Here is a 25347-nt window from a genome sequence, read left to right on the forward strand (position 1 = left end):
GCTTGGGGTGAGTAAATAATATGCTCTGTCCAAAGAGGGCATTTGCCTGGCTCTAATATTGCGATCCCCCAAGAGTCTGGCAAAATACCCAGGTATTTTAACAAAATTAGTTTCAGTCTGTTTTATGGCTTGTCTGCTGTTTTATTGTATTGATTTTATTTTGTACGCTGTCCTGAAATCTAATGTGACAAAGACTGTCATATGATTTGCTTTTTATAACAAAAACAAGCATATCCACCCCTAGTCTACTCAACTTGTAGCCACCAAAAGCCCATTTGAATAAAACCATCTTATGCTGCCATTGGGAGAGGCAGATGCTCTCCAGAGGAGCTGTCCAAAATTAAGCAGCTCTGCCTCTTTCTGTGCCTCTTGGAGTCCGAGCGATGTAACAAAATATGGACTTTCTCTTCCATGCAACTTTTTGGAAACCACTTTCAATTCTCTAGGAATGAGTTAGAGAAAACAGATTTATCTGGTAGTGTACAAATGGTGATTAGTCATGGCAACTGTGTATAGTCGTACCTTGGATCTCAAACGCCTTGGCTCCAGAACAAATCAGCTCCCAAACGATCAAAACCCATGAATGTGTGTCCCAGTTTTCAAATGATTTTCAGAAGCCGAATGTCCAATGAGGCTTCCGTGGCTTCTGATTGGCTGCAGGAGCTTCCTTCAGCCAATCAGAAGCCGCTCTTTGGTTTCCGAATGTTTTGGAAGTCGAACGGATTTCTAGAATGGATTCTGTTTGACTTCCAAGGTACGACTGTACTACACCTGCTATTTCAGGGGATCTGCCTCTAAATACCAGTTCCTGGTGATCATGAGTGGCCGAAGGCTGCTTTATTCACATCCTGCTTGTGGCCTTCCCATGGGCACCTGGTTGGCCACCATGTGACTATGTAGCTGGACCAGAGAGGCCTTTGCTTTGATCCATCTGGGCTCTTCTTTGTGGAAAGCATCAGGTCTGTGGACCACGGTTTGCCCATCCCTTAGACTTCACCCTCTTACCTTTTTGTTGCCACTGGGCTATTAATTTTGGTTGTCAAAAATGAAAGGGACGAGAACCCCCGAGGCATTTGGGAGTGCTGCCGGAGTCACTAAACCTCCACAACATATGTCAAAAGGTTGTCACTGATTCATAACATCTGTCACGGTGAGAATAATGGGGTTCCTTTTTTATGACTAATCCCGATATGAATTTCGCTCACCTGGCTGGTGGAGAGAATAAATCGATTGCTTGTCAAATACGTTTCATCAGTAAATATGTCTGGCAGCTCCTTGAAATGTTCACGGGCTATCTCTCGCAGTCCCAGCAAGTGGTTGTCTATTGCCATCCCTGTAATAGCCTAGCCAAAACAGCATATAGAATGGGTTGTAACTGAACATGCCCCAAATTGAAGACACATCCCTTGGATGTCAGTACCAATGAACTTAATTTCATGCTGCTTGGTTGGAGTGGGAGGGATTCTCTATTCCCTCAATTTCCGATTTGGGTTCAATGCTCACTTACCTGGAAGCATGTCCCCCTGAACTCATTGGGACTTAGATCAGCATATAAAGGAGAGCTCTGTCAGTGTAATATACTATTGCCTGCAATTGTTTCTGGTGGGTTCAGAGCACACTTCCAGATCCTACACAGTGTGGCCCCATTGGCACTATGGATTTAAACCAGTGCCATAGCACTTTAAATAGCCATGGCTTCCGCCAAAGAATTCTGGGAACCGTGGTCTGTTGAGCAGTGCTATTTTTCTTGAAAAAGAGGTTCCAGAACTCACCATAAATGCAACCCTTGTTCTCTTATAATGGCAATGGCGCCCACCTGGGAGGTGCCATAACTGAGTTCTGGCTGAAAAAAATTCCTGGTGTTGATAGTTGTTCAGAGACCTTATACACCTCACAGAGCTACAGTACTCAGAGTGACTGGACAGTCAGCGATGCTCAATGGAAATGTTTGCTTTTCTATACTTTTTCCATGAGAAAACCCCCTACCTTCTAGTGTTTCCTAAAATTAGCAACACATTGAAGGAACGTCATCTATGTCAACGTAGATCAGGCAACTGGAATGGATACAATATTAGTCAAATCTAAACTCAAAGTAGTAAATTAAGTTTGCAATCCTAAACACACCTGGGAATACATCCCACTAAACTCAGTGAAGTTTCTCGCTAGACCTGCACTGCACATTTTTTCAGGTGACTATCCCTAGAAATCACATATATGTGTGTGCACAGCTCTTCAACACGTTTAAATTTGTATTTTAACAGTGTTCAGTTCTTTAATTCCTCACATAAAAATCTAAATAATTGAAAGAGAAGTATAACCTACTGAGTTGCAGAATATTTTAAAACATGACAAATGCCCCCAATAATCCCCCCCCAAAGTTAAGGTTAGAATTTGTTCAAACACCACGTTTAGTGGATGTTATTGATTTCTCTCCCTCCTGATCAAATATTCAATTGAGGAGCCTGGTGCAAGATGATCTTGTGGTCATCTCTGTTTAAAACAGGTTTTGCAGGTTGTTACAGTGCTTCGAAAACCTGCCAAACCTATTTAAACATTGGTGTGAGCACACTAAGAGAAATAGTGTCTCCCTCATATTACCTTCCACTTGGTTTGTTTCCACTTAGAAATAAATTGGGGAACTATAGATGAGTTAGAGCAGAAAAACTGCAGAAATTACAGGAAGAGGCACAAGTCCATAAGAAATGGGAAAGTATGTATGTATTTATTTCATTTATCATTATATCAGTATAGTTATGTCCGTATAGTTATAGCTATGGTTTTCCCAGTAGTGATGTATGGAAGTGAGAGCTGGACCTTCTGGCTGACTGCCGAAGAATTGATGCTTTTGAATTATGGTGCTGGAGGAGACTCTTGAGAGTCCCATGGACTGCAAGAAGATCAAACCTATCCATTCTTAAGGAAATCAGCCCTGAGTGCTCACTGGAAGGACAGATCCTGAAGCTGAGACTCCAATACTTTGGCCACCTCATGAGAAGAGAAGACTCCCTGGAAAAGACCCTGATGTTGGGAAAGATGGAGGGCCCAAGGAGAAGGGGACGACAGAGGAAGAGGTGGTTGGACAGTGTTTTCGAGGTTACCAGCATGAGTTTGACCAAACTGCGGGAGGCAGTGGAAGACGGGAGTGCCTGGTGTGCTCTGGTCCATGGGGTCACAAAGAGTCGGACTCAACTAAATGACTAAACAACAACATCATTATATCTTGCCCTTGGTGGCGGAATTTGGTGTCTCAAATTTCAGTGGGGCCCTGTGCGATGCCAAAATCTGGCACCCCCTGTCTCCCACCTTCTGTTGGATACCATAGTTGTGGCACCCCAGAAGTTCTGTGCCTGGTGCGATGGCACCATTAACGCTCCCCTAGATCTGCCTTTGCTTCCTTTCCCCCAAAGAGCAACATGGTTCTGCCCTTTGCTATTTAATCTGCACAACAACCCTGGAAGGTAGGGTGTGGTGGCCCAAGGTGAGCGTTTACAAAAAGTACTTGCTTGCATTCAAACCATCTCTCATACACTATAACAGTAATACTTACAACAACACTATAAAGTAGGATTTGGGGTTATTATTCTCGTTTTACGGAGAGGGATTCGAAGGTGGGAGGCAGTAGCTTTCCTTGGGCCATGTAGCGAGTTTGTGGCAGAGGCAGAATCTAAACGTCCAGATTCACAGAATTGAGGAAGGGAGAAGAAGAGGGTTCCAGCTAAGCAAAATGGTGGTTGCCTTTGCTAATGTCTTAGATGGATGATGCTAAGGCCAAGGAATGAATTAACCTTTCATGCCTCATTTGGAAAACTTGCACCCTGGAGACTAATACTGGCATGTCCACTGGTGCACATATTAAATGACTTTTGAGAAAAGATCATAAAACCTAAGACTGGTCACCATCAGTTCTACCCCATCAAGAGGAACAGACTGAAGGATCAATGGAAATATTTTGCTATCCAACATGATTTATAAGCCTCTGACCCACGACGTTTTTCCAAGATAGATTAATATCATGTCGGAAGAGAAAGAGACTAAGCTGAGCTTACAAAATAAAAGGTGAGTCAACGCAGGGGTGGGGGCATGGATATACTATTTAAATTTTTTTTTTTAAGATGACAAATGTAATCTAGCAGCACTGTTTTTCTAACAAAGGGACAACTAAATAACATTACTCTGTGATGAATTTTGTTGTTGTTAATAATGAGATGAGTATGCTTCCTATTTGGCTTTGGGTTGTCAGTGGGCCAGAAAGAAAACCAACTGTGGCCTTCCTGTTCTTCACTTTGAACGGAAGCCAGATGTGGTGATGTATTAATCCAATCTACCAATTTGTGGTATATTTTGTGCTACTTCATATGAAGGAAGTTTTATCGTCCATCTTCAGAAATGTTTGAAAAAAAATTATTAAGCTCCTGCAGCAGATCAAATGGCTGTTAAAGGCCCAGCAGTGGGAGCAAGTTTAAAAGTTGGCAATTCAAGCCCTGTCATTCTTCACACCCCAACTGATGAGCTACACAAATGTTTCAAAGTGTGCTACTTTAAAAGTAATTAGGAAATATAAATGATCAAAGCTGACGGGAAATTTACATCTAGTATCTGAGAATTAAATTCCTGAGTCTACTCAAGGATGTACCATTAATTATTAGTTTATTTCAGTCTGCATCCTAACCTAACTCTGAAGCACAAGAGATTTGTCATCCATTAATTAGCATGCCAATTGTGGGATTAAGACAGTGGTGGCAAATTTAGGGTTTCAAATCGCGTTCCAAACATATCTCTGTAAAATACCAAAATGTACGTTGCTGTGTACAAGACAATGTAATCACCTGTACTTATGTATCAAGTGAAGAAAATGTAGCAGATGTGTTAACTAAACCATTGGCAAAGATAAAGAACAAGCAAATGTGCAAGGGTTTAGGTTTGCTGGAAAAATGATCTCCTACATAGGTGTATTTGATGTTAATTGTTCAGCAGAATCTGTGAGGGGGTGTTCAGTTTCTGTTAATTGGTTCTCGTGGGAAACTTGCAGATTCTAGCTTCGCACAATTAACTCAGGCTGGTGTCAATTTACTCTTGGCAGAAAGCCCAGGTCTGCTTGACCTAGAAACTACTTACTCTGATTGGTTAACGACCAGCACTCAACTCTGTTATCAAGGGTTTGCTAGCTCAGTTTGAAGTGAGGCGTTGTTAGGAGTAGAAGTGCTGTGTATGGTTTTGAGAGAGAGAAAGAGAGGGTTTATTTTGCTTTGATTTGTATGCAGAAACTCTGCTGGTTTTATTTCTCCTTTTAATAAATCCTGTAAATAGTTATTCTGAGTCTAGCTGACTAGTCATTACTGCCGCAACTAGCTTCTTCGCTGTGCAGGAAAACTCTGCTACGTTTGGGCTAAAGCCAATAGGGCTATGCCTGACACTTCAAAGTTCCATGATACAATTCCCATCATCCCTGACCCACTGGTCCTTTCAGGTAGGGGTGATGGGAGTTGTAGTCCAGAAACAGCTGGAGGGCCATGGGAGACCCCTTGGATATCCTATGTAGGTGCAATATATAAATTTAGGGGAAGAGCTAGACTAAGCTAGTTGTGCACAGATCTCACTGAAATGAACAAGTCTTCAGTTAGTCATTACTAACATTTCACACTGACTTCAGTGGGACTGAATTATAACTAATATGTGTGTGTGTGTGTGTGTGTGTGTATATGTGTGTGTGTGTGTGTGTGTGTGTGTGTGTATATAATGTATGTATGCTGACTATTTGCCATAATAAACATTGATTGATGCTGTTTTGCACCCATCCCCCCAACCCCGCTAATGAGATCTTGACAGCGAAACTGAATCTGAAAATTCAAGAATACCTTAATCATTTAAACTAGGTTCAATAAATTCCATTAGATTGTTTGGTCATTATGGCTTTTGTGAGAATCATTGTTTATTTTGATAACTGAGTAGAAGAAAGCATTCATTGTCACCCTATTATTCAGTGTACAAATAATGATCTAGCTAATTCAATGGACCAAGGGTGGATCTACACAGGGAAAATGACCCAGCTCACATTCCAAATCTGGTAAAGATGGAGGACAATTTTCTTTGGTCTGTATGATCTACATTTTGTGGAAACATAAAGGATGTTTGTCAGTATTGTGCTCCATTTTTTAATCTAACGACTTTTGAAGAGTAAATTAATTTCATGGTTAGGCATGCCAAACAACTGAGTTTTATCAAGACAACGTTTTGCTTACCAAAATAGTGTAATTTGTCTGAGCTGCTATGGCATCCTTAAATTGTTGCATTTTCTCAGAGTCCTATAGGCAAAAAGAAATATTTAGAAATAATAAACTGGCAGAAGGCTTTGTAACCAAAGTACTATTACTATTAGAATACACAAATTTCATTAAAGATAGTGGATTGAATCATGGGTGTAGCCAGGATTGTTGTTAGGGGGTGCAGTCTTTTGTTGGGGGGCAGGGTTTTTTTGGGGGGGGCAGAACCTCAGATTTGTATTGATTTTATTGATTTGGGAGGGGGCAGCTTCCCCCTACCCTTCCTCAGCTACACCCATGGATTGAATGCAGCCTTTACAAGCAGTAGACAAGCAAATAAAAATCACTCTCACTCTCATTCGTCCAATCTTACTTTCAGTTCGCCACATTTCTGTAACTATTTTTTAAAAAATGCAATCTTCATGAAATTTCTTCAGCATTTTTGTGCAAATTTCTCCTAATAAGCACGTCTATGAATGTACACATTTTTGAACGCATTTTTCCAGTAATATAATGCATTTTTGTATGTTGCTTTCACTAATATATTTATTAAAATATTTTACAGTGGTACCTCGCAAGACGAATGCCTCGCAAGACAAAAAACCCGCTAGACGAAAGGGTTTTTTGTTTTTTGAGCTGCTTCGCAAGACGATTTCCCCCATGGGCTTGCTTCGCAAGACGGAAATGTCTTGCAAGTTTGTTTCCTTTTTCTTAACACCGTTAATACAGTTGCGACTTGACTTCGAGGAGCAACTCATAGAACACGGTGTGGTAGCCTTTTTTGGGGGTTTTAAAGACTTTGGTGATTTTTGAAGCTTTTCCAAAACTTTCCCGACACCGTGCTTCGCAAGACGAAAAAAAATCGCAAGGCGACAAAACTCGCGGAACAAATTAATTTCGTCTTGCGAGGCACCACTGTAATGGATTTTCCATGTAAACCTATCAAACATACATGTATTTGAGTAAACCTAATGCAAATATATTACTTTTTATGGACATTCCCCCTCCCTCTGATGCATTTTTGTGAACACAAGTTGGTTGGACAACTGTATCACAAAATCTGGATAAGTGTGCATTTTGAAGGATAGCTGTGTTTTGGTTCTCATATTGCTTTGGAAGTGCAAATTTTATACATTCAGCTTTAAATGTGAACTGAATTGAATTGGTTCCCCATCCCAATCTTTTGCCATCCCAAATAGTTAATGTGTGGTGGTTACTTAGAATGCATTGGATTCTTACTTTTGCTGAGAAGTTACAACTGAGTTTTGCAAGGTCTCCAGTGACCTTGTCTAAGGAAACCAAGACCAATGTATGTTATGGCTCCCCTGAGGTCTTTCACTGCTTGGAAACTGGGGTTCATGTAACATTACCAATTATTAACAGGGGCAGGTGGAACAGATGATGGTGGTCCACTGTTTTTAGCATCAGCCCTAACATGTACAGCAGTACCTTGGTTTTTGAATGTAATCCATTCCAGAAGACCATTCGACTTCTGAAATGTTCAAAAACCAAGGGCGGTCTGCAAATTCAATAGAAAAAATTGAAACAAACTCAGCAGAAGCCGTTCGACTTCTGAGGTGTGTTGAAAAACGGAAGCATTTATTTCTGGGTTTTCAGCGTTTGAAAACTGAAACATTTGACTTCTGAGACATTCAAAAACTGAGGTACCACTGTAGTTCCATTTTTAAAATAGAGACAGGCTCTTTCAGAGTTACAAGTGGGATGGCCAAGGCACTATCGCCATGGCATATGGCACACTCATCCCACTGTCTTCTCCATTTGCACTTTTCTCATATTTTCTGGGTGCTTCTCAAACATGCACCAGGTCTGTTGGGTCAGAGAAAACACCTGGGCAAAACCAGCGAGGGTGACAGAGTCTCTTTTACACCTCTGAGTCGTCCCCCCCCAAAAACCCTATTGTCTCCAGCTGCAAAAAGGAAGTCAAAATGTTGAAAGGAAACACTAAAGTATATTGCATTTGTAGCTGGAAGGATTTAACGAGTTCAAATGCTATGAGGTGAGATGGGATAATTACCTCAGAGGGAAAAAATATAGTGGGAGAAGGTACAGAATTGGCCCACTGAGCTCCCTGCTGTGCTCATTTGTACTGCAAGCACCACTGAATTGCTTTCCTTAGGGGTGAAGGGCACACTTCACGCAAATGTGTGCCTTGGCAGACTTTTTGTTTGTTCGTGAAGAAAAGCATCTTTGGGACGTTGCAGTCGAGAGCTGCGAGTGGGTGCTTAATTCTTTGCTTGCCTGCCTACCATTTTTCCACACTGAAATGGCTCTCCAAGCTGATTTCCCCCTGTAGGATTCCAGATGTACGTTTGTTTCTGGAGCTTTATGTCGATGTGAAGAGGGTGGGGTGGAAGGGTGGGGGAAGCAGCTGGGTTGATGTGATTTTGAGCTGAAAATTGCCAGATAGGGAAAGAGTTCATCCCTCTTTTCTCCCTTTTCTGCTTAGAATTGCAGACTCCAAACCACTGCTTTTCTTTGTTGTGTGTACATTGTCCCTTAAAGGTAAAGGACCCCTGACAGTTAAGTCCAGTTGCGAACGACTCTGGGGTTGTGGCGCTCATCTCACTTTACTGGCTAAGGGAGCCGGCGTTTGTCCGCAGACAGTTTTTCCGGGTCATGTGGCCAGCATGATTAAGCCACTTCTGGCAAAACCAGAGCAGCGTATGGAAATGCCGTTTACCTTCCCGCCAGAGTGGTACCTATTTAACTACTTGCACTTTGATGTGCTTTCAAACTGCTAGGTTGGCAGGAGCTGGCACAGAGCAACGGGAGCTCACCCCGTCGCAGGGATTCAAACCGCTGACCTTCCAATCGGCAAGCCCTAGGCTCAGTGGTTTAGACCACAGCGCCACCCGCACCCCTACATTGCCCCTTACTAAATGTTTAAAAGGCAATCCAGGGCCTATACACACTGGAACTTATATGGATTTGCAGCGGCTTCTAAATTAATTTGGTTATCATGTTATTACTATTACTACTATTTCTATTACTATTACTATACCCCACCCATTCGCCTGGGTTGCCCCAGCTACTCTGGGCAGCTTCCAGCACATATAAAAACACAATATAACATCAAACATAAAAAAAAACTCCCAAATACAGGGCTGCCTTCAGATATCCTCTAAAAGTTGTGTAGTTCTTTATCTCCTTGACCAAAATTTGGTCATTTGGACAATGAAAACGAAAGCATCTTATTCCATTACGATATCAAACAAATTGAGAGTGCCCTCCTTTAATTTTTTTAAACAAAGGTGCACACCTTTCTCTGAGGGATGGAAAACCCACTATGGCAAGAGGCATCATGACATGGGCCATCCCTTCATGATAGTGCCATGTGGGCAGCTGCACTGTGTGGAAGCTGCCAACTCTTCAAGTCACCAGGTTAATCTGAGGACCACAGGTAGACTCCAATTTTTAACTGCAGGGGGGGGCTGAGTATTTGTCAATGATATCTCTTAGAGTGGCAAATGGCACCATTTAGCGGGAAGAAATTCCAATGAAAATTCTTGTTACTACGTATTATGCATGGCTGTTTATTTGTATATATTTTAAAACTTTATATATGGATGTTTTATGATGGCCTATACTTGTAATGCCTAATAAAGATTTGGCAAAGTAAGTACTCTGATTTTTTTGTGGGTTCCCAACTGCCACAACTGTCTTTTAAAAACTTTTCCTCAAGTTATTTATTATTAAAAACTGACACATCCAAGTGGTACTCTGCTGTGATGCCCAAAGCGTTGTTGTTTTTTTGTGGACCTCCAAGTCCCCACCCCTTGGTCCATTTTAGAAACATGAGCAGCAGTAGCTCTCTAAAGTTCCTTACAGGACATATTCCCAACTTTACCTGGAGATGACAGGTATCGCACCTTTCACCTTCTGCATGCCAGGCACATGCTCTCCCACTGAGCTATGGCCCTTCCACAGGAACTGAGCGGGAGCAGGGCCAGAGAGAGAGAGGAGTGGTGAGAGTGGTCTCATTCAGAGGAGTGTTACTAAGGACATCTTATTCAAGCCCCGCCTCTGCAAATCTAGAGTTGGCCCTGTTCCTGCAGGATATAACAGCATAAAGGGGTGTGTGTAAATACTCTTACCTGCAGAGATGATTTTTTATCGATCATTCCTTTGACAAAAGTTAAAGCTTCGGGAGTCGCAGATCGGATGTTGTCTACTCTTCCTTCTTCAAACCGCCGTATGGAAGCGCTTTCATAGGTGGGAACAAGTCTCCCGTATAATCTACAGGCATGGTGAAATACATATAGTGATTTTAGCGGGGGGGGGGGGGTTGACGGTATGAAATAAAAATAGGCTCTCTGGGTTTTCGTTTTGCAGCCTTGACTTTTATTTGGCATAATATTTCATGTTTATGCTAATAGAGTTCTAGACAAAGGCTAGACATGGCACTCCCCTTTTAAACGACAAGATTGATGCACATATGGCTGAATTCATTTTGGTTAATGCGGTACTAGCCAAGAAATCCTTTATGTCTGACGACAGGGCTAGTAAAGCCGTTTGCTTGTTGTAAGCTCAAGGAATATGTCATTTGTGCTACATAATGAAATCACGGCATGATTCATCATTGGCTTGTGGGATGGCAACTCTTTTTATTTCAATTCAATAGAAAAAACAATACCATACTGTATTTAGTTAAATCGTTAACTATGGTTTACTATAGTGTGTAAACTAGGGTGGTATATTTTTCAGAAGTTTATTTAACAATGGAAAGTATGAATGTGACAATTGTGAATGTGACATATTCATGAGCAATTGGTCTATTGGCAGCTGTGTATAATCTCTTTTAAAAGCCATCTAAACGGGTGGCTGTCATCACAGTTTGTGACACTGAATTCCATAATCCAGCTGTGAATATGTGCTTGTTGCAGTGGAATGTTTGAAATGGCCTTAAAGTTAAAGCATAGTATCTATAGACACTCTAGCTGCAGTTATCACATCTGTATTTCCTCCACTGTGGGGTCCTCCAGGTTGTGGTTGACAGATGGCACTTGGTCGAGGCAATGTTGGTCCTTAGCTTACAGTGGAGGACACATCGAACCAATTTACAGGCACAACTATCTTTCCTCCTCAGAGTCTATTGCACGGAGATAGGATATCACATTGTTATTGTGGCATTGAGGCTTGCAGTTGAAGGAATGTGCTGCCCTACCAAGGCTAGAATGAGGCCAGGGCATGCTTTGATCAACTGGGTGGAAAAGCTTGCTGTTTCACGTTAAGATCCCATGCTGAAAAGCAACACAGAGAAGGCTCCATGGGAATGTATATGTTGCTCCCTACCCCACTCTTTAGATTAATTTACCAAAGAGAATTCCAAAGCCATTTATCTACACTGAAAGCAAACCTGGCTGGGTCACAGAGCAGCAGCTAAGCACCTTAATTTTGCAGAATGCCCTTTGTTCACCTCCATCTTCACATGCCCCTTTTTCTTTAACGCTATGCTGATAAATGTTTGCTGTCTAGCAAAGCTGTCCCCCCCCTTCTTTTTTACATGGCTCCAGGGCGCCTCATTTAATTTCCCAGTTAAATTCATGATGCTTTAAGCAGGGAATGTTTGCTACTCTTCAGATTCTAATGGCAACGAGGATAATCTGCATCTATATACTCTGATTTGTCTGCTGATTAGGGCCTATTACTCTTCTGCTTGTTCACTGCAGAGGGGGCTTATGACTGACAGAGTGGGCTTTGTTTCCTTCCTGGCTGCACCACAACTAGGAGGCTGGAAGTGGTTGGACAGCTACCTATTGGTATGACCATTTTACTTTGGTAAAATGGCGCCCTGAGTGAGGACACCCCCCCCCCCAATTCTTATTTTCACAATAATTCTTTTTGGTACAGTTGCTTAGATCTTCTCAGTAGGCACCTGTGTTGTTGTTGTTTTGTGCCCATTTGGCTTGACTCCCTGTGAGGGAACCAGGCTTTTCGGGACTAGAGAGTAGATTCCAGTTTCATTTAGATGCAGCATGGCCTGTAGATAGTTTAAAGCCTATCTTTGTGGAATATGACATAGAATCAGAGGAGCATGAGTATGGAGTATGACATAGAATCAGAGGAACGCCCTCTCATCAGATGTCAAGGAAACAACAATCTGACGTTTAGAAGACATCTGAAGGCAGCCCTGTATAGGGAAGTTTTTAATGTTTGACGTTTTATTGTGTTTTTAATATTCTGTTGAAAGCCACCCAGAGTGGCTGGGGAAATCATTATTATATTATTATTATATGCACTGCCCTAAATCCAGCACTGCTGTTAGCAACAGCCAAGGAAGTGGATCAGAGGTGGGGAAATGCACCATGTAATGACATTAGGCCAAGGCATAGGTTGTACTACAGTTTACGCAGAGAAGGAAGGAAATGCCACACAGGGCTGCCCTTTTCAGAGGGGCGTGAGGTTGGTTTGATTGGGCAACAGGAAGGTGGGAGTTGGGAACTGATCTGCACACTGGAAGCAGACTGACCGAAGACAGGTGTAGCAAAACTGGCCAAGGGGAGGGAGGATCGTTTGTTCAGTTATCCTATATGTTTGCTTGCTTGCGTCTTGTGCATTGATATACCTCCCCCTTTCAACCATTTGGTTCCCAAGGTGGTGTGGAATAAGATTAATAGTGATCAGTACAATAGAGGCATCCGATAAGAGATGAACTTGGACCAAATGCAAGAAGCAGGAAGAGGAAGGGGAGGTAGACCTTCTGCTTGCATTTCCTGCTTGCATTTCCTAACCATCATAATTAGACCCAGCATTTAACACCCAGGATGGCCAGGTTCAAACACCACAGCACCAAGATGCTTCTCTAACACAACCTCTATTCTGTCATTCTACTTGGTGCTCCAAAGATGAGCAAGGATGAATTATAATGTTCTCTCTGGACAGACTGTGTGTCTCCACCGGTGATCTCAAGGCTTCCTGGATGTCAGGCTTGACCCAGATGTCAGGCAGGAGGGCAGGGAGAGACAGAGACAAATATTAGCTCTCTTATTTTGTGCTCTGTGTCCCAAAATGCTGGCGGCAGCATAACCTTGGCCTTCCTGACTATCTGATGAAAACAGATATTCATCTCAGGGCCAACCTAGATGATATATTTGTGTGAAGAATGTCTTTAAGTGTAAACTGTAGGTGTGAGTCCCCATTCCCCACCAATCCAGATTTAGATCCTGATGGAAGACCCGCACGATGGTCTTGATCTGGATTGGGTCCTGCATGTCTGCTATTTGCATGAAGAAGAAAGCTCCCATTCATAGTTGTCAACTTTTCCCTTTTCTTGTGAGGAATCCTATTTGGAATAAGGGAATTTCCCTTTAAAAAAGGGAAACGTTGACAGCTATGCTCCCATTGCTACCAGTGGGAGCTTTCTTCCTGATTCTAATGGCTGGTAAAGGGTTCCTGATGTAGATTAGAAACAAGGGAGATAAAGGGTTAAATAAGTAAACCCACTGCTAGCGCCACACTGTCCCAGTCTTGATTATCATTTCCCCCAAACCTGCAATTTATACTTACATAACCATCCACACAGTTACCAATAGTGTGAATAATTTCTACTGGGTCATGAGAAAAGGCTCTGATATTTTGCTCATTCGTGCCTGGAGGTCTCCCAGAGCATAATCTGTGGTCAGCTATTGAACTGCAAGCTTCAAATAAGAGCTGATAGCTGGTTTATTGATTTTATTATGTGAACTGTCCCATGGACTGCAAGAAGATCAAACGCATCCATTCTTAAGGAAATCAGCCCTGAGTGCTCACTGGAAGGACAGATCGTGAAGCTGAGGCTCCAGTACTTTGGCCACCTCATGAGAAGAGAAGACTCCCTGGAGAAGACACTGATGCTGGGAAAGATGGAGGGCACAAGGAGAAGGGGGCGACAGAGGACGAGATGGTTGGATAGTGTTTTCGAGGTTACCAGCATGAGTTTGACCAAACTGCGGGAAGTAGTGGAGGACAGAGGTGCCTGGCGTGCTCTGGTCCATGGGGTCACGAAGAGTCGGACACGACTAAACGACTAAACAACAACAACATGTGAACTGCTCTGAGACCTCTGGGTATAGGGCGTTATATAAATTCAATCAATAATCAATAATAAAAATAATTACATACCTGTAAAATGCCAGCTGTAGTGCCACTTGGATGTAGGCATCTGGGCTCATCTTCTGTTTCTTGATAAACTCTTTTCCGTAGTTTTCAAATTTATAAGCAATAAAATCTAGATTTTTCACCATCCTAGAAAATGATGAAAAACTCCAGAAGTGAGCACAGGAAAGTTATTGTGTAATTTATTTATTTTAATCTTTTTTTCTCTCGTCTGGACTATGCCCCAAAGTAGTTAGGCAGGTGATCTTGGGATCCAGGCCATTGTGACAAATTCCTTGTATTATATGTCTTGTTCAGAGCTGTGCTATAAAAGCAATATGATCATATGGTGTGTTGGAAAATGCAATGCAGGAGAAAAAGGCTTTGCAGGGGCAGAAGGGAACATGCAAAGAACTAATACTTCAATTCAAATTGTCTACTCAAATGAGTTGTTTGCTGTCATTCATACCTATACGTTTTCTCCCCACTCTGTATGTCTTGACTTATTCATTTGCTTGCTCAGGGTGCACCATGTGTACAAATAGAGGTTGCTCTTTGCATTTTATGCAAAGGCTAAATGCTGTATCCAATTTACTTCCTGTCATGTTTGCAGTCATTTATTATGTGACAGAAACATACCGGTAATAATAAGTATTACATTGCCATGGCAAATGTGGAGGCACAATCTTGTGTCACGCTTAGCCCTCATAGTTTGCTTTTGTTCTGTTATTCCTCTCCACCCCCTGTTATACTAAAGAGGAGATATCATTATGGTGTTCTCAAAACCCTTATCAGTGCAAATTTCCAGGGTTTGCCACAGCACATACCCTGGAATGAGGCTACCTGGTGTTTTGTGGCATATCGGATATTTTTGCATATATACAGGTTTTGCCGGTGCTAATTTTTCTAGAAAAAGAGGTGCCAGAACTCAGCATTAATGCCGCCCTTGTTCTCTTATAACGGCAATGGCACCCACCTGAGAGGTGCCAAAACGGAGTTCCAGCAAATTTTTTAAATGTCCTGGATTTGCCATATTGGAGAGTCACCTCTTAAATTGCTGCAGCAGATACTTCTTCAGAGCTGCCAGCAAGTCCTACAGCTCTGACCTTTTCCTCAGATCACCTCAGTCAGAACCTGCAGCTCCTGCACAAACAGCTGGTTGACATCAACCCACAAAGCGAGGGGGAAGGCGGAAGAAAGGCAAGCCCCTTTCCCACAGAAGGCTCCACCCATAGGAGCCAACTATTAGGGGCTGAGGGGGCCAGGCCAAAGTTTGATGGGCATTGCCATTCAAAGGGTGTGTGTGTGCCACGTCATGTGATTGATTATGTGGGGCGGGGCTTACCAGTGCCCTCCCAATATTTTATTCAAGTTATCACCTCTGGCTTCACCCATCTCCTTAGTTATGCATTGGACAACCATTTAGGCCCATTGGTGCCAATTATCCTAATGAAAGGGTTTCTGCCAGGCTGAACACATACTGGCGATCCACTCTAGCACTCTCTGATGATAAAAAGAGTCATGGAGATTATTCAGACTCCTACCATCTCATTGCTAGGTATTTGTCCTCTAGAAAGGTGTCCATAACTTATCCCCAAGGGGGCAAACAACAGCTTTAGTGAAAGAAAGGGGGATGTTCATTGGGAAAATGGCAGAGAAGAAGAGTTAAAGCCCTTTTCTTCAGCCACAATCTCCCTCTGTGGCTGATATGAGTCAAAGCAGAAAGAAATAGGCAATTCAGTCAATGAATATCTACCTTTACTGATTATAATCAGCTCCCACTCAACAGTTAGTCAATCTGAAAGTAAATAAAAGCTTGCAGCCCTAATAGCTTAAGTTGAAACCACTATGTTCTATAGCTGATCTTTCTCTCAGCTTTTACTGTTTTTATTCATTGATTATATTATTGAGGAAAGACCAACACATTAAAATAACCACCCATACACACAAGTTGAAAATCTAATGAAACGATGGTACCTTTGAAGTTTTTCTGCTGATGACGCCAAGTGTCCCTGAATTTCTGGAGAACATTTCCACCTTAGTCTCCTTGGAGCAGGAAGTTCACTCACTGAATCTGCTCTGACCAATTTCTTTGCACCTTCTTTCCTGATTTTTTTAAATGATAGAATGCCAATAAATTTGCTGTTAGACGCTGTAGAACTCAAAAAGTTTTTTTTTTTTTACATCAGACAGATGACTGAAGGTCTTACTGCAATTAACTGATCTGCATGACATTTGCTGCCTAATCTATACTCACTGTTGCTTCTGAATGGTTAATATTAATGTATTAGTTAAGGTACTGATAGGGACGCGGGTGGTGCTGTGGGTTAAACCACAGAGCCTAGGACTTGCCAATCAGAAGGTTGGTGGTTCGAATCCTTGCGACGGGGTGAGCTCCCGTGGTTTGGCCCCTGCTCCTGCCAACCTAGCAGTTCGAAAGCACGTCAAAGTGCAAGTAGATAAATAGGTACTGCTCCGGCGGGAAGGTAAACGGCATTTCCGTATGCTGCTCTGGTTCGCCAGAAGTGACTTAGTCATGCTGGCCACATGACCCGGAAGCTGTCTGCAGACAAACACTGGTTCCCTCGGCCTATAGAGCGAGATGAGCGCGCAACCCCAGAGTCGGTCACGACTGGACCTAATGGTCAGGGGTCCCTTTACCTTTACCTTAAGGTACTGTTAGTTACATTAGGTTGTACCCATTGGGCAAAATGGCCATGAATGGATTGGATACACCCAAGTACCCAGAGGTGATCAATCCATTTGTGTCAGTCAGTCCACTGGCACTGCCACCACTGATCAATACTTCTAGGCTGGTAGACTATTTTACCAACAAGACACACTAGAAAGCTCTCCTCTCCCGTTACTTAAAGTCATTGATGTGCTGACATCAAAGCTGAAATTCCAGGTTTATAATTTCATCACATTACCTAATTCTTTAGAGTTGTTATGCCATGGAAGCGATTGGCATCGCTAGGTGTCTCAAAAGACATCCCTTTGCAAGAGTCAAAAGTTTTAAAAAGGGTTTCACGGTGATTAGATTTCTGCATCTTTTTACATAAGCAAATTATAACCTACGTCAGCTGTGAAACAGCGGCACTGGTTTCCAGTTGGCTGCTGGGAGCAATTCAAAATATTCACATTGGTGTTTACAGCCCTAAATGACTTAGGTACCAAACATGTGAAAGGCCCAACTCCTTCCCCAGTGTTTCAATTAGCATATGGGGCCCTCTTGGTAGTGCCCTAGGTAACTTGGGGAGAGTGTCGCAAGTGAGGGAATTCTCTGTGGCAGTTCCTAAGTTTTGGAATCATATGCTGAACACACCTCTTTATCCTGACCTTCGACACCTAAGATATATATATATTTTAGGACCCACCCTATTTTTCTGATTTTAAGTTGTTTTAACTGATCTTATTGTATTTTTGCATTGCTGTAACTTGTTCTGGGATTTTATGACAAAGGGTGGGTAAGAAATCTAATAGTCGTACCTCAGAAGTTGAACACAATCTGTTCCGGAAGTCCGTTTGACTTCCGAAACGTTCAACAACTAAAGCGCAGCTTCTGATTGGCTGCAGGAAGCTGCTGCAGCCAATCAGAAGCATTGGAAGCTCCGTCGGAGATTCAGCTTCCAAAAGAATGTTCATAAAACGGAACACTCACTTCCAGTTTTCAATCATTTGGGAGCTGGAACGTTTGACTCCCAAGGCGTTCGGGAGCCAAGGTATGACTGTACATAAAGAATCAAATAAAATTTAAAATGTGCATCTCATCAAGGTGCCACCGATTTCCAAAATGTCACCGCAAGGACTGCATAATTCCAACAGCTGAGGAAGATAGGCAATACTCCAGTGACATTGGAGAAGAGAAGGAAGTAATAGCTTACAGGCCCACCACAGGCAACTTACATGTGTCTGAGCAAATGTTCAATGCACTGAACCAGGACGATCCCGTCGAAAGGAGAATGTTCGCACACTGTTCCACAAACTCCATCTCTTCCCACAACAAACTGAGCAGGGGAGGTATTTACAGACAGAAACAGCAAGTGAATCCTTCTGCCTCTTTTACTGAGTTGCATATTTATTTTAAAACTTCTAGAAAACTTCTTAAAACTTCAGTTTTCGTTGGGGAAAAATCCCGAAGCAGTTTAAATTCTGCAGGTACGTTCCCCTACCCTCTAACATGCTGCAGTGGGAAAACCAGGATGCCTGGCTTCTGGGGCCGTGCGCCTGCATGAGTCACATGACCCATGGAAGAGCATGGCCCAGAAAGATAGATGTTTTTCAGGGTCACAATCTTGCACGTTTTTGAGTGCTGTGCTCTTGCGCAAGAACATGGCCCCCCAAAATGGGATTTCCTGATTTTATTGGGGCAGTTGAGGGGTATGCATTCCCACATACAAAAATATGGACAGTCACTGGATCAGGATGCAAACATTATTTGCTTGCATTGTTCCATTGTTTTAGAAAGGACATGTTTGATAGATTCAGCTTTAAGTGTGAATTGACCTAGATTTCTTACACCATCCCTGTGACTGTGCATATGCATCAAAACCTGGCTGCAGGTTTTGGAGGGTCTTTGGGTAATGGGTCTCCCTTCTTCAAGGAGCTTAACTCCTCACTGCAGCAGGTCTAGGGACTTACCAGTGTACCACCACCACCAACAGGGTATACAATGGTACCTTGGGTTACATACGCTTCAGGTTACATACGCTTCAGGTTACAGACGCCGCTAACCCAGAAATAGTGCTTCAGGTTAAGAACTTTGCTTCAGGATGAGAACAGAAATTGTGCTACGGCAGCAGCAGGAGGCCCCATTAGCTAAAGTGGTGCTTCAGGTTAAGTACAGTTTCAGGTTAAGTACGGACCTCCGGAACGAATTAAGTACTTAACCCAAGGTACCACTGTACACATTTATGAGGGTGAGGAATAAATGTGATTCTGTTCACATTTAAAAACAAGCCTACATAATTCATGCTTTCTGAATGAACCAAAGACACAGAAATTCAAAATCCACACTTCTTTGAATTTTACATTGTATTCTTCTCCCCGCCGCCTTGCACCCCAGTCAAGCAATGGCTGCAAAACGCACATGCTGAGGCAATGCGTGCAAAAAATGCATTTGCTAGTGAAAAGAATACACAACAATGCATTCTTTAAAGGATATTTCTTTGCAAAAATGTGTGTGTGTTAGGTAAAATTGCATACAAAAAGTATACAGTGGTACCTCGGGTTACATATGCTTCAGATTACATACGCTTCAGGTTACGGACTCCACTAACCCAGAAATAGTACCTCGGGTTAAGAACTTTGCTTCAGGATGAGAACAGAAATTGTGCTTCGGTGGCGCGGCGGCAGCGGGAGGCCCCATTAGCTAAAGAGGTATCTCAGGTTAAGAATAGTTTCAGGTTAAGAATGGACCTCCGGAACGAATTAAGTACTTAACCTGAGGTACCACTGTATTAGGAGAAATGTTGATTTCTCAAAAGGACTTTGGGTGGGGAGGGGAATCGGAAACTGATGTGGAAATGTACAGAACAGAACTTGATGACTGGGAAACTGAAACTGACAGATATGCCCGTCTCTAGGCCCTTTGCAGATGCCTGAGGGTGCTGACACTTGATGCTGGTTCTGATGCTGGTTCCCCCCCATTTTTCCATGCAGATGCAAATTCACCCCTCACTATTAGCCGTGTTGGGCTCCTAGTCTTGCATGCCTGTATCTGGAGTGGAGTCAAAGGCCACAACCCCACAAAGTCTTTGGTTGCAGGATGACATTTCCAATGTAATTACGGAACCACTTGCAAGCAGTAAAGGTCTGCACAGAAAAATCCAAGAAAACTAACCCTGTACAGAAAGGTCGTTTTTTTATCAGTAATGTGTGTTAACCCAAGCGAATTACAACAGCAGATATGCTCCACCAGATATTAATATAACATAAAATAATGCAAGATTGGGGAAAACTAGATTCCTCACCCTCCCATGATGGATTCTTTAGCTTAACGTTTTCCATTTGACTTAATTGGAAATGAATACAGCTATTTCTGCCTGTTACGCACTGTAGGCCAATTAGACTCACTCTTGTGAGTGTGGAGGAAATTATATGCTGGGAAGCAAATTATATATAGAGGTAGGGGATGTTATGCCACCCCACGTGGAGTCTGACATTGAGAAACACAAATGAGGATAGTGCTGGCTTAATGGGAAACATGAGTGAGGTAGATCTGCTCCTCAGGTCTAGAGTTCAGGGGTTGACTATGTGGGGCTGTGATGAAGAGAGCAGGCCAGTGTAATGTGTTGGTTAGACTGGCATGGTTTTGGCTAGGGACTGGTGATTAGCTAAGCAAACCTCAGGGTCAGGGTACATAAAGTTCTGGGTAATCTTCTATCTACGTAAAAAGGTAAAGGTAAAGGACCCCATGATGGTTAAGTCCAGTCTAAGGCGACTATGACTAACTAGGCACCATGTGTCTTCAGTCTGGGACAGCAGCTCTGGGAGTATAGGGAAGGTTCTCCTTCTTGATGCAGTTACTAATGACATAGTACATGCAACTACAGGTAGGGATGGATGGATCAGTCCGTTTTGGTTCCTCTCTCATTTTGCTAAGTTCAGTCTGAGCTTAGTTCTCCCCATTTCCAAATCAGTTAGCATTTTTTAAATATTTACTTTCTATCTCACCTTTTCTTGAAAGAGCTCAAGGTAGTGTACATGGTTTTCTTCCTCCCCAATTCATCATCTCATCAATCTTGTAAAGTAGGTTAGGCCCAAGATCACCCAGTGAGTTACATAACTGAGTGGAGATTTGAACTCTGCTCTCCCAGGTCCTAATCAAACACACTAACTGCTATACCAATTGCATTTTAAAAATGCATGCATTGTCTTGAGCATTTCACGTTTTTTGCAAGTGATTTTGCTGAATATCTGCCTGTCTATAAGTAATTTTCCCTCCAGGACTGCATTTTTGGTGCATCGTTTTTGTGACCATTTTTGTGCACATTACCTGCCAAAATATGTTTTGTTATATGTAGTTTTGGGGTTGAAAAATTCAGAGAAGGGCAAATTTCAGAGGGTAACTGCATCCTGGTTCATGTTTGGGAAGTACATATTAGGAGGGTTTGCATTAAAATGCTATAACCCTTCCATGTTGACCAGCCTTTGACATGAATGAGAACTCACATGCACCAATAGCAACTTCTTACCTGCATAGGTTTATCATACCAACGATTGGCACCATTTTTACTGTAGCCTCCTCCATGCAGAAGCTGCAAAGCCATGTTGGTATCTGTGGGTTCCTCCCCACTTGGACTATCAAGGCATACTAAGCAGATGCTCCGTTCGATCATATCAAGAGAGTCTCTGTTTGTAGAATCTGAGGGGAGAAACAATGGGCTTGGTGCAATGAATTACTGTCGGTTCTTCCTGCCAAGACATGCCTCTTCTGCAGTGTGCCACTGAGAGTTCCAAAACTGTATTTTGCTCTTTGAAAAATAAGCTTAAACTTTTACAAAGGGTGTGTGTTTGTAGTTATGATATGATGATGTATGAGCTTGGCAATGTACTTTTTCACACAGCATATGGTTAAACTATGGAATTTGGATGGCTTTAAAATAGGATTGGACAAATTTGTGGAGATTAAGGGTATCAATGGTTTTGAGCCATGATAGCTCATCCTCCATGGTTTTCTTTTTTTGCCAGTGTCTCATTTTTCTAATGTTTCCTCATGTTTCCTTTTTTTAAAAAAAGTCACGAAAGTTTGCCAGCATTTTACTGTGAATTTCTCCTAATACACAGTTCTCTATGCAATTCTGCATACCATACACACTTTTGGGCAAAACAATTCCCCCTACTATAATGTATTTTTGGTATGTTCTTTTCAATAATATATGCATTTAAATAAACCCTTTATCCTAGTATATGCATTTCCCCCCCCTGCTCATTATTTGGCTGGAGGACTACATTGCAAAATTCAGAAAAGTGCAAATGTCAAAGGATGGCTGTGTTTGAGTGGGTGAAGAGTTTAGGAAAGTGCAAATTAGGTAGGTTTGCCTTTAGATGCAATTGATTCAAATTTCTCACCCATCTCTATTCTGTGCTGTGCCATTTTAGGTTACAGGTGTAGACTCACCAGATTAAATGTTCTTCAATGCCAAAAATAAAAACTCTGCATGGGGGGCAGGACATCTGGCATGCCACGAGAAAGGCTTGGCTAGAATCCTCCTCTCTGATATGTAGTTTTATTAATTAATTAATTAATTAATTAATTAATTAATTATTATTATTACTCCCTCCTTTGGCAATCTTCACAGAACTCTAGCCCAATGGTTGCCATCAATTTGATTTGAATTAATTTTATAATTAAATGATTTTAGAATGTTGTACTATTTTATTTTTGTTAGCCGCCCTGAGCCCGGCTTCGGCTGAGGAGGGTGGGATATAAATAAAAATTATTATTATTATTATTATTATTATTATTATTATTATTATTATTTTGTATGTGTAAGATGTAATGGAGAAGCATTCTGTTGTGGGGTCCTTTCACCTGCAGTTTGAAGTGGTACAGCAGAGAAACAGTTTTGCCACCTTGTTTGCTGTTTATGAGAAGCTGGTCACTGTCCCATCTAGAGACATGATGTGCAGAGAAGATGGGGTGAACAGGATGACAAGAGAGGCAATTTGGTTGCCGCTTGCTAACCTTCAACAAGGATTGTCCTGGCTTCAGCCCACTCTGTTCTTCCATCAGATGTCAGGAGACCAATTGGAGGCAGCCTCTCTTCTTCATTCTCTGACATTTTGGCTATCTTCCGCAACTGAGTAAACAGATCCCCCTCACTGAGACGGCGAAAATTAATGACAACGTCCAAAACAAAAAACTGGGGAGAGAGAGGGGTGGGGGAGCAGTTAAAAGAAAGGGCAAAGCAATAGCGGGAGCACACAATTTTAGTAAAAATGATCCTGCATGATTCAAAATGACTTTGAGCCAGGGTACTTAGTGGGATCCACTGACAAAGCTTTATCCCTTTCCTTCTCAACCTCCCCACATCAAAAAACTACACCTTGTTCATGGGAAGATAGTATGTCAAAGCGAAGACTACTCTGCATGGGTAAATGTCCTAGAATTTATCATTCCAGAATATAATAAGTAAAGACCATCGTTCTAAAAATCTATCACTTCGTTCATTACTTGCTCTTCTGTCTTGTATCATTTTGGTCAATAGTACCCTATCCCCAGATTTTTCTTTTCAAACAAACGGTGCTGGTGATTATTGTAGTCTTTAATAGATAAACTACAGAAGTGAAATGTGATGGAGCTTAGTGGGACTTACTCCCAAGTAGAGATGGGAAGGCCTGGGGAAAAAACCAGGTTTCCCCCCATTTTTTCCCAAGCCTTCCCATCTCTACTCCCAAGTAAGTATGCTTAGGCTTACAGCTTTATAGTGGCCAATTGTAGAAACCCACCCACAGAAAGAACTCAAGGGAGAGTTCATCTGTGGTACATTTTTGGTCCTCAGTTAGAATGCAAACCAGCACCCCCTCTTTCCTTGCTTAGTCAATTTCATAGCAAAATGAAGCGGGCTCAAGTTTTGAAAAAACTGCATCCAATGAATATCCACACACCTGATTGTTACAAGCAACAATGATATGTTCCGGTTCAGGCATGATATTGCTTTTCTGGGCCACAAGGGTATCTTTGGTATGTCCTGGAAGACGATAGGAAGAAAAGAGTCCATAGTATTGCTTCATACAGAGAGGATGACCAGACAGCTGTCCACGAGCAAAATCAACAGGCACAGCATGGCTGGAGGGACAGAACGAGAGAGACAAAGCAAAAGAGACAAAAAGAGAGAGAAAGAAGTAGACAGAAAGGAAGAGAAATCTAATCTGTCCTTTGTCTGTTTACAATTAGGTTAGATACACAACACAAATAGAATCATACAACAATAAGATTACGGCAATGGGAAATAGACGGGCTCCCAGAGCAAAGCTGAAATTCATGATTCTTGACATGACTTACGATGCAACTGTATTTGCATTCAGTGGGCGAGTGTTGAAAAAGCAAACGGTAATGTATGCAAAACATAAGGACAGAAAGACACATTCCTTTTCCACCTCGTCTCTGTTAATGCACTCCACCTAAACCTCTAATCACACAGGTGAAAATATGTATGTGTTGTCATACACGAGGGTGTGGCCTCCTGCCCCCATGTATCTTGTGGGGAGAAAGGGAAGGTCTGCCTGAGTCTTTGCATGGCAAGTGTTTCATAAGGAGAACCTCTACATCTACACCTCTACAAGTAGAGCGGCCCACTGGAGCAGCCCAGCTGGAAAAAGAAATAACCAACGCAGTACAACTGCTTCTTAAGGATTGACATCTTAGAAAGACCAAGATGCAACGAGATCTCTCAAACAGGTGTTTTGTAAAATACACATGGCCAGCCAGTGATCTGGACTGGTGGGGATTGATTAATTGGGTGGATCTGAAGCAGCCAAATCAGACACATTTATCATTGCAGAGAAGAAGCTCTCACAGTACATAAACCACAGGAATTATATGAGAAGCATGCTGCATACAACAGGGTTGAGCTGATGCGCTTTTATTGAATTGGCAGCACTGCTGAGGTAACAAGCTTTGAATTGCACAAATGGACGACCAACATTTATCGGACACATTCAGGAACCGCAATGGAATGAAAAGCCACTCAGGATGCTATGCTGGGCCCATTTATTTATTATCAAGATTTATACTCCACACACACTTATCAAGGGAGACTTATAATATTAAAGTTAGGTTGCTAACCTGACAGACGTTCGGTTCAGTTCGGTAATGTCTACACCATAGCTGTCAACTTTTCCCTTTTCTTGCAAGGAATCCTATTCGAAATAAGGGAATTTCCCTTTAAGAAAGGGAAACGTTGGCAGCTATGGTCTATACTCATCAGGGTGCCGTTCAGGCAGACATCTAGGGTCTTGCTCAATAGAATGAGCAGAGGGCCCCCAC

The 25347-nt window shown here is 42.2% G+C and overlaps 1 protein-coding gene across 1 annotated transcript in view; it reads right to left on the reverse strand.

Annotated features, from left to right (window-relative positions):
* The window catches only part of CHAT (choline O-acetyltransferase), a 51095-nt gene that overhangs the window by 5961 nt on the left and 19787 nt on the right, over window positions 1-25347 (reverse strand). The window contains exons 6-14 of the mRNA XM_028728448.2: window positions 23967-24147; window positions 23044-23221; window positions 21551-21720; window positions 18261-18361; window positions 16332-16460; window positions 14382-14504; window positions 10376-10517; window positions 6240-6302; window positions 1206-1343 (exon numbers count right to left, since the gene is read on the reverse strand). Of these exons, the coding sequence (XP_028584281.2) occupies window positions 1206-1343; window positions 6240-6302; window positions 10376-10517; window positions 14382-14504; window positions 16332-16460; window positions 18261-18361; window positions 21551-21720; window positions 23044-23221; window positions 23967-24147 (1225 nt within the window). The remainder of the gene's footprint in view (window positions 1-1205; window positions 1344-6239; window positions 6303-10375; window positions 10518-14381; window positions 14505-16331; window positions 16461-18260; window positions 18362-21550; window positions 21721-23043; window positions 23222-23966; window positions 24148-25347) is intronic.

The sequence above is a fragment of the Podarcis muralis genome, chromosome 6, assembly GCF_964188315.1.
Source record: "Podarcis muralis chromosome 6, rPodMur119.hap1.1, whole genome shotgun sequence".
NCBI lineage: Eukaryota > Metazoa > Chordata > Lepidosauria > Squamata > Lacertidae > Podarcis > Podarcis muralis.